Genomic DNA, 9,504 nt, shown 5'->3' with positions numbered 1-9,504 from the left:
CTGTTGGAAACTGATCTTATTACGTATTTGGTAAAGAAATCTCTTATTAGAAATTAGTTCCGTAGTTTCGAATCGCGTTCCCGTCTTTCATCTAACTTTTTAGGGGGACACTATCGATCGTTAGCTTCATCACTTCTCACACGTTGATTCATTTCGTTAATACAAAAAGGAGAAAACATAAAAGAGAGTTGCGTCTTTTTAACTACAAAATTTCGATATTTTTGCCTCGTTTGAAACGACGAAAGAAATATCAATCTGTTCGACAATGAAAATAAAAAAAAGGCAACATTTAAGAACCGAACGACCCTATATAAATTTTTCGATTCACTCGCCATTGAGTAAAAGAACGAAGATGTCTTTAAACTTAAGTAAATACAAAATATCTAGGTGTATATTAATAAGGGAGACCTAAAATGTATTTATTGTAAACCTACGAATTTACTCGACGTTTTCATTTCCCGTCGACACTTACCGAGCCGTCGATAGATCTTTTTCCATTCACGAGAAACTCGAGAACGAATGAGAACAAAATAATAAAAGACAGGATAGAAGACAAAGTATATACAGAGGCGGGAAAGTAACGTGCTAAGATAAAGGGTCCCATGCGATATTGTTTAAATCGTAGAACATTATCGACATTCCTGTTACGCATGATTCGAGTCAACTTTTAATAATATTCATCTAAAGCTGACGTGAGATAGAATTTGCGAATTGTAATGTAAAATCGAAACGATATCATGATGCATTAGACAATACTAGGGGAGCAGAGGGTATGTATTTTTGAAGAAAAAAAAGGAAACAAATGAATGACGTTTATCTGACCACGATTACCGATACCTGCAGAAGAGACATTCTATCGAACCGTTGTTGTTAATTGTCCATAATTTTATCAGCGTTATAAATTTTTTTAATCACCAGTCGTTGATACTGCCGACTGAATGGCTGATTTTACTTCGACGAATTCACTCGTATTCTAACGTAATTAAAGAGGACACAGAGAAAGACATTATCATATATACACACAGCATATGCACGTATATTAAAAAGTTTAGTCAAAGGTACTATATTTCTACAGGTAAAGGAATTATACAATGACACTATCTAAGTAGAGAAAAATCTCGACCCTTTGATCTGCATACATATTACACGTACATTTGGCGAATCTATAAACTTCACATTGTTGTGAATATAAACGTAAGAAGTATACCTTTGCCATATCAGTGCCGTTAATTTAACGACGGTTTTGTACATTATTCTTGTGCCCATTTCTTCTTATATCTTGACGAATCGAAGATTTGTAAATAGAAAGCCGCGGAATACGTTCCCTTCTATATTTCTTAGCACTCGTTGTACCAATATGAAAATTATTTGAGAATTATTAAAGAAAAATGATTTATGACACTAAAACGTGTCACATTCTATTCTTGTGACATTGTTACTGTATATTCTACGCTGTTGTACTTTATTGTTATTCGCTACACAATTTAATGTCTTGTTATATATACATATATATGTATTTTAGTTCTACAAACTTTGAAGAACTTTAGCGTTCTATAAACTATGCACTAATGCACCTTCCAATGCACTTTTCAATGCACCTTTCATGCACGCGCACGCAATCGACAGAAAATTATAAGTTTAACGAGAAACATATAAATATCCTTTCTTTCATTTGAAACTAGAGAACCGACGAAATCGGCACAAGTATAATTAACGTTGGTCAATTCCTTTCCTTGTGATTTATCAAACTGACCCAGGGTGATCTCATTAACCCTGTGACCTCGTTATCGTTAATTATTAGTCTAAGTTGGAGCGAGGAGAGCAGCAACAAAATCCGACGTCTTCCAAATGAGAAAGAAGGAAAGATCGAAGAGTATTATCGGTATTTAGAGATGCCTCGCGATTCGTGAAAGCAGCTATCCTTATACATTGTACGTAATTAAGCAAAAAACAAGAGAAAAAGAAAGAAAACAAGAAATACATTTATATACATACAAATAGGTGAGAAAATAATTATATATAAATATGTATATGTGTAAACGTGTGTGCAAAACTCTCCTGGCGGTAATACGAGCGAAAGAATATGGATTATACGTGGCGTTATAACGATGATTGCTGGCACGTCGTGATCTTGTTGTACGACAAGTACCACCTAATTGACCCTATTATCCACTGTATATCAATGTCTAATAAACTGCTGTTATCCCAAATTGTCAATAAGTGTTGCGCAATACTTTCTATCTTTGCTCCATCACTTACATTTATTATAACGTAAGATTTAATTTAATCATTGGATTGCAGATATTTATACGAATTCCTATTTTTACGGAGGACTAGAAATATCCAGAAGTAAAGATATAAAATACAAGCAGAGATTAGTTTCGTTCACTGGATATTCTAACGAGAATAGTTTTATATTTTATGTACATTACAAACATGTTATCTTCATTACATACATTTCTGCATGTTTAAAATTAGCATAAATGCGAACAAACATCCTCAGTTTATTAATAATACTCTCAGCAAACCTTCGTACTCTAATAAAATCGATATTCCGTTTATAAACCTTTATAAACACTCAACTGAGAAAATAAAATGTTGAAATAAAAGAATGAGACAATTCTATCAAATTATTCAATTAACAGAGATCTCGAAACGAAAATAATTATTTTTTCACATTTAATAGCAAGTTTATAAACATGAAGAATGAACAATGAACTACTTAATATATTAATTCTTTGGTATGCAGAGTTTTCTAGGAAAAAGAGAAAACACGGTGAGAAAAATTAGGAACCAGTTAGACCGGAGGCTTGTTCGTAAACAGGTGAATAAATTATCTTATGGTGGCCGGTCGACCTTGACAAGCTTCTACGCGATTATCATATATCTACATTTTGAAGCGATGTTTTGACTCAGTCGTTCAAAGCAATTGTGATCATGAAGTCTTTCGTGAAGTATCCTCCAAACTGTGATTTTCCAATTGAAAATCTCCCTTACGGTGTCTTTTCTACAAAACGCAACGTAAGTGGCATGTTCTAGTACATCATAGACATAGATATAAATTAGAATGATAGCAAAACTAGAAGAAAGTTTGTAGGTTATGTGGGTATAGAAGAAAAATTTTTTGTTGAAATTATTTATCATGATAACGATTGTTGCCAACAATTGATATAATACAAAATTAATATAATATCGTTGCCCTTCAAAAACAATTGTTTCATCGATATAAGTAAAACATCGGAGTGTTAGTTGAGTAAAGTGCCATCTACATGTGGGTTGGATAATAACAGGTAGAATTGGAGGCGCGTATTTACAAACGTATTTGTGAATAGCAGTAAGATAATATTTTAACGATTAAATCGATTTTTTAAATTTTCAGTTTGAATTTTTCTAAATCTGTCTATTTTTACATACTTCCAACAATTTGTTACATATCACACAACAACTAAACTTGTATAATATTTTTCTAATTAATTTTCATTGAAATTGATCATCTAGATTGTTTAAAAAAGTTATGTACTGGTTTCATGAAGAACTGACAAAACATTATTACATTTCTTTTATATTTGAATTATTAATTGTACCTACTGCCAAACTATATTATCGAATGTTGATAACATACTGTACAACGATAAATTTCAAATCTTGCAGCCTCAAAAGAGAATAGGAGTAGCAATAGGCGACAGAATTTTAGATCTATCCGCTATTTCACACCTGTTCGATGGACCATTGTTAAGAAACAATCAAGATGTATTTCATCGTGATTGCCTCAATGATTTTATGGCCTTGGGAAGACCTAGTTGGCTGGAGGCCAGAACCAAACTTCAAGATTTATTATCAATCAGTAATCCTACACTGCAAGAAATAAATACTCATTCGAAGTAAAATAAAAATTGCTCTGTTTCTCTTTCAATAAAAACGAACAAATCACATATCTTACGAACTACTCCACTTTTCAGGGTATTTGTAGAACAGAATGAAGCAACGATGCATCTACCGGCAAAAATTGGTGATTATACGGATTTTTATTCTTCCATTCATCACGCTACAAATGTAGGCACAATGTTCCGTGGAAAAGAAAATGCTCTGATGCCAAATTGGTAATTAATTGTTTTTAAATTAATCACATTTATAAGAAATTAAAAAATTAAAGATACAGAAAATATAAGCATTCGTTAAAATGTTTAAAGGATTACGTATCTTTAATTGCATTTATAAAAATAAAAAATATTTCAAAGAACCGTAATAGATCTGATACACCTGCAGGAAATATCTGCCAGTTGCTTACCATGGAAGAGCAAGCTCAGTCGTCGTTTCTGGCACGCCGATAAGGAGACCTCATGGTCAGACACTTCCTGTAGAGGGTGCGCCTCCAGCGTTCGGCCCTTCTAGATTAATGGACTTCGAATTGGAAGTAGCGTTCTTTGTTGGACCTCCTACAAATTTAGGTGACGCCGTTTCAGCATCCAAAGCTTATGACCATATCTTTGGAATGGTCGCTATGAACGACTGGAGTGGTAATTCTTCATAAATCTTATAATTTCTTTTTATGATCTTCACGTAAAAGAAGATACTAAAATGAAATAGAAAAGACATGATTAATCGAAAAAATAATTACAGCGAGAGACATTCAAAAATGGGAATACGTTCCACTGGGACCTTTCGGAGCAAAAAATTTCGGAACCACAATTTCCCCATGGGTAGTCACCATGGAGGCTTTACAGCCTTTCAAAGTACCTAATGTGCCACAAGATCCAACCCCATTTCCTTATCTACAGCATAGCGAACCTTGTAACTTTGATATTAAATTAGAAGTTGACATTAAAAGTAAGCTGAATTTACGAGATTTTTATTTCATAGTGATATTTTAAAACATTGCATTTGCAATCTTTGCATGCATTTATTCTCTTCTTTTATAATTTCTAGCTCCAAGTGGTATCGTTACCACTGTCTGTCGCAGTAACTATAAATACCAGTACTGGACACCCCGACAACAATTAGCTCACCACACCGTAACCGGATGCAATATCAATCCGGGTGACTTAATGGCTTCCGGTACGATAAGTGGCGAGGTGCGTCCTAAATTCTTATTCATTGTCTGCCAATTAAATCGTCGATGTCCAAGGTACACTGTTCCATCGAATCGTCGTATGTTTCAGGCTGATGATTCCTATGGTTCCATGCTCGAGCTCTCTTGGAAAGGCACTCGACCTATACCGTTAAAAGATGGGACCAACCGGAAGTTTCTGCAAGATGGTGACGAAGTGATTATACGCGGTACGTTCGCTATTTTCGTTTAAATAATAGAAGCTATACATAGCTACGAAATTATTGACAGTTGAACATTGTTTTATAGGTTACTGCCTCGGTGATGGGTATAGAATCGGATTTGGACCGTGTTCGGGAAAATTGTTACCTCCTATTACTCAATAATTTTATTTTCTAGTACAATATAATTAAATTTACGATATCTAAAATTATAATTTAGAAATTGTTTATCATCATCACAATTGTAAAATAGTGTATAGAATAATAAAAGAATATAATATGTAACAATTACAGATAATAAATAAATTGTTGTGTATTAATTGTTCACAATTCTATTTCATTTCTTTGAACATGTTTATTTGAAAATTAAATTTGGTTGGAGTTTTGTTGCGATGCAACATACTATGACGTAGAATAGCTGGATTATCGATCCGTGAAATAGTCGCAGGAAATTCGATCAATAAAGAGACCAGTACAGGTGAAGGTAGAGCAAGTATCAAGAAAACATGGCTGCTATGCTGTTAAAGTAAGTAAAAACTAAGAAAATTTTATGCTTTTAAAAAGATTTCTCCATGTATATAAACAAAATAATACACAGTAATAGTTTTTATCTTTTTTTTATCTAAAAAACACATGAACTAATAGTCTACAATTTAGACTCTACATTACATACTATGATAGGCATTACAGGGGGACAGAAATTAGATCAATAATATCATGTTTACTAAACTAGGATTGTATCTTTATCCTGATATGATATAACTTAATTCGTTCATTTAATTAATTTATAAACCTTTGAATAATCCAGTGCATTTCACATTATATCATTAAAATTATATCATTGGATAATCAAATAGATTGTGCGGATTTTGTGGTATATAATTTTGAAACTACATATTTTTAATATTATACTTCCAATCAGACTTTGAATGACTGTAAAATAATCTTTAGATAATCTTAAATAACCTTAGAATGGTACTAAAATAACCCTGAGCAAAAAAACTTTTTTAGGAGTTTGCACACTTTGGAATCGTTGGACGAACCAACTGCAAAATGGAGCGTCCCCTTAAGCGATGGAAATCACGTGATAGAATTCGAACATGGTACGGCGACGGGTCGTCGATTGGTGAAGGTTGATGGCGAAAAGATAATTTACAGAGATTGGATGTTTCATTTAGTTGGAGACGAAGTTTTCACTTTCAACGATAATAAATTCGTAATTAGGATCGATCCAATCCGAGGTGAGCACATTTCAAAATAATAACAAGCTTCTTATTTAAATTAAATATTTATTATGCGATAAAATATACGCAGGTTTGAAATATTCTTACTCATTATGGGTGAATGGGAAGCCTTACAAAAGCTTTGTGCGATCGCAGTCGAAAATCTTGGAAACCTGGTTGGCTAATGTTAGAAATGAAGAATATAGAATAGTTCTAGGTAAGTATTTTGTTAATTGCAATCTTTCTATCTGATAAAAAGATGAAAATAATAATATTTCTTTTGCAGATAAACAAACTCAAAACGTTTGGGTGAATGGCCAACAGATTGAGACTGAGGTAAAAAGAATGAATTGTCTTATAATTGAAACAAATCATAATTGAACATTGCATTCTAGAATGAATTTACCGATGACGGTGCAGAAATCTTATTTACGGTAGGAGATCTCCCAGCATCGATTAGAACTCACAGTTCTGGTCAGAAAAATATTGGAATAACATACTCTTTATGCATCGACGAAATAGAAATTGGAAAGGAAACGCTTCTTGAAGAAGATGCAGACATGTAGCACAATATATGATGGATTATTTCTACACTATGTTTTTGTTGTTTCACGTACCACAGAAGTTGGTTACACTTTGTACATACGAATCACCGTGCATTAAAATCACTGTATTCAAATTTTACAATTAAACGTTTGAACATAGCAAAAGAAAAAAGAATCTTCTTCTTGAGTTCGATTCAGGCCACGAAAGGAAGAGAAAAATTCTAACCTCAAATCCTCATCCTACATTCTTGTTATTTATTTAATAAATGAATTGTTGATCACAATGTCGATGCGGGAGAGTATATTCAGTATCGGATCCCGATTGATCCAGAGGCACGACGATGACATAAGTTTCGATGGTGCATGTCAACCAACGTTCTCCACTTTTAATCTGAACGATTACAACTCTCTTAATCTTCGATTATAGTTATGAATCTTGATGACTTGCATCAAACGCACAGTGACCTCTTGCAAGAAATCTGGATGTTGACCCTAGAAAACGACATGTATGAGCGGTACCTGAGCCGACAAGATCCTCACGGTCTCAAAAGTAAAGAGTAGTATCTCTATAAATCTTTGTTAATTTAAACTAAATTTCAAATTGAGTTCATAAAGAAAATTTATCTATCGTCCAAAATTCTTATCAAGCCATCAAGAATGTCCTGGACAGAGCAAAAATCACAAGAAGAGTTACAGCACACTTATTACCAAGATCATCGCGTATGAGCTTCCGAGAAAGCGTAATAAATGTCCATGACCCTGGCAGATATAGTGTTGTTAGTACACCTAGCATTGTCAGCATGCCGTCCGTAAGTCGATTAGGAGCAACAAGCATCATGACAGTGGGAACTACAGGCGATAGCCCGAAGTCAGAATATCAAGTAAATTCATTCGAGGCCGGTGATCTGTATATATATAATCATGCTGTAGCTCTCCTCAAGGATTGAGTACTCGATGTCCGGGTTATCTAAAAAATTTCAGGACCATCTGAAAAATGTCATTGGAAAATTAGTTGTAAAGTAGAAGATCTGCAAAGATATTTATGTTATCGGTAAATCCTTAGATTTCAAGTAAAAAAAAAATCACTGAAAAATGAATTGTGGAATTTATAAAGATTTAGCTATCAGCCAATTCTCGGATTGCAACTAAAATGGTCATTAAAAAATTAATTGTGGAATAAAGTGTCCAAAGTATAAACTATCCATCGGTTCTAAAATCAAATAAAAGATGAATGTTTCACTACTAGAATTAACTATAACTGCAGAAACCACTCGGCCGCTTTGAACAATCTTATCAAACTACTCCGGTCTCGAATGCCTTAAACATCATAAAAATTCTTTATCGAACCACACTTTCATCCTATCAGAATCACAATAGCACATCGGATGTTTATGGCAAGAAAGGAAGTGGAGGAGATGAAACGGAAACTGGAACAGATGCAAGTGTTCGTGCGAAAGAAGAAAGCAACCATGAGGGCAAAGATCGAGGAAATCGAAATTCGGATCAGCGAGGCGCATGAATCGACGGCAGAGTTCGAATCGGAAGTGGTTGTAGAGGGCGTGGACTCTATAACAGGGAAGATTCCTGCCGAACGAGTGATCAGGTGATTGCACGTGTTTCAGAGTGTACCGCCGTATTGTGAATGCATTTTTCACGCGCGACTTCTCGCGAAGATTCATCGAAGAATGGCTGAGATCGGCGAACACGATACTAGAGAGGCTAAGATTGAAGAGCGCTACATTGAGAATGCTGATCAGAAAGGCTAGACAGCAGCTTGCTCAGAGGAAGGAACTAGGCGAGTTACTTCACGCCGTTGACTTCGAGAAATTAAGCATCGAGAACCAGGATTACGCAAAGATGCTCGAAGAAAAGAACTTGTACGTGATAGATATGAAGAGAATCGCAGGTGATCGATCTTGAACGAGTGTAAGATCTTGTACAAGATTAGGTCTGTACATTGTATTCGTAACAGGGTACTACCATCTGAAACTGACGCAACACAAGCAGAAACTGGGAGATCTGTTGCGTAAATTGAACGAGGTGAAGAGCGAAATTATAACGAAACAGGATCAGATTAAAGAGTTAAAGATCGAGCAGCGGGTCGTTGAGGTTAAAGTGAAACGGCAGAACAGGAAATTGCAAAATTTATTGAGTTTCATGGATAATCATGTCGTAAATGTTTACTTTTGTTCATTGATAAGATTCTATGATAAAATAAGTAGATTAATGAGATTGCTTGTAAGAAAAGATATTATCTTTAGGCACCAGATATTTTAGAATTTGTCCACATACAAGTAGAATGCAGGGAATTAGACAAAACTTATAAATTACTGCAGAGACGTAGGAATATCGAGAAGATAATATTTGAGGAGTATAGAAAACAGTCTCAGATCAGAAAGAAATCTCGTATGGACGAAGAAGCCAGGCAAAGACAGTAAGTCACGGTACAATTTTATCTAATTTGAGAT

General features: G+C 34.4%; 3 protein-coding genes across 4 annotated transcripts; all 3 read left to right on the top strand.

Moving 5' to 3' along the window:
- Nucleotides 1-2,867: 2,867 nt before the first annotated feature.
- LOC117216403 (fumarylacetoacetase) lies at nt 2,868-5,523 on the top strand. Of its 2 annotated transcripts, none has more exons than XM_033463089.1 (8): nt 2,868-3,021; nt 3,652-3,881; nt 3,960-4,100; nt 4,267-4,517; nt 4,621-4,827; nt 4,927-5,072; nt 5,160-5,277; nt 5,357-5,523. In XM_033463089.1, the coding sequence occupies exons 1-8, from the start codon at nt 2,938-2,940 to the stop codon at nt 5,431-5,433; spliced, it is 1,254 nt and encodes a 417-aa protein (XP_033318980.1). In that variant the 5' UTR covers nt 2,868-2,937; the 3' UTR covers nt 5,434-5,523. The 2 variants fall into 2 exon arrangements, with proteins under 2 accessions (XP_033318980.1, XP_033318981.1); XM_033463090.1 differs by having other exon boundaries at nt 2,893-3,021; nt 3,695-3,881; nt 5,357-5,522.
- Nucleotides 5,524-5,715: 192 nt separating this feature from the next.
- Nucleotides 5,716-7,394, top strand: LOC117216401 (fas apoptotic inhibitory molecule 1). Its single transcript, XM_033463088.1, has 5 exons — nt 5,716-5,794; nt 6,280-6,509; nt 6,583-6,708; nt 6,778-6,827; nt 6,887-7,394. The coding sequence occupies exons 1-5, from the start codon at nt 5,775-5,777 to the stop codon at nt 7,055-7,057; spliced, it is 597 nt and encodes a 198-aa protein (XP_033318979.1). The 5' UTR covers nt 5,716-5,774; the 3' UTR covers nt 7,058-7,394.
- Nucleotides 7,320-9,474, top strand: LOC117216449. Its single transcript, XM_033463149.1, has 7 exons — nt 7,320-7,395; nt 7,464-7,586; nt 7,685-7,917; nt 8,301-8,480; nt 8,636-8,942; nt 9,009-9,208; nt 9,298-9,474. Exons 1-7 carry the CDS (start codon nt 7,320-7,322, stop codon nt 9,472-9,474), a joined length of 1,296 nt encoding a protein of 431 aa, XP_033319040.1.
- Nucleotides 9,475-9,504: the final 30 nt, after the last annotated feature.

The sequence above is a fragment of the Bombus bifarius genome, unplaced genomic scaffold (genome assembly GCF_011952205.1).
Source record: "Bombus bifarius isolate JDL3187 unplaced genomic scaffold, Bbif_JDL3187 scf7180000010271, whole genome shotgun sequence".
Taxonomy (NCBI): Eukaryota; Metazoa; Arthropoda; class Insecta; order Hymenoptera; family Apidae; genus Bombus; species Bombus bifarius.
This window is presented reverse-complemented; position numbering and strand designations above follow the sequence as displayed.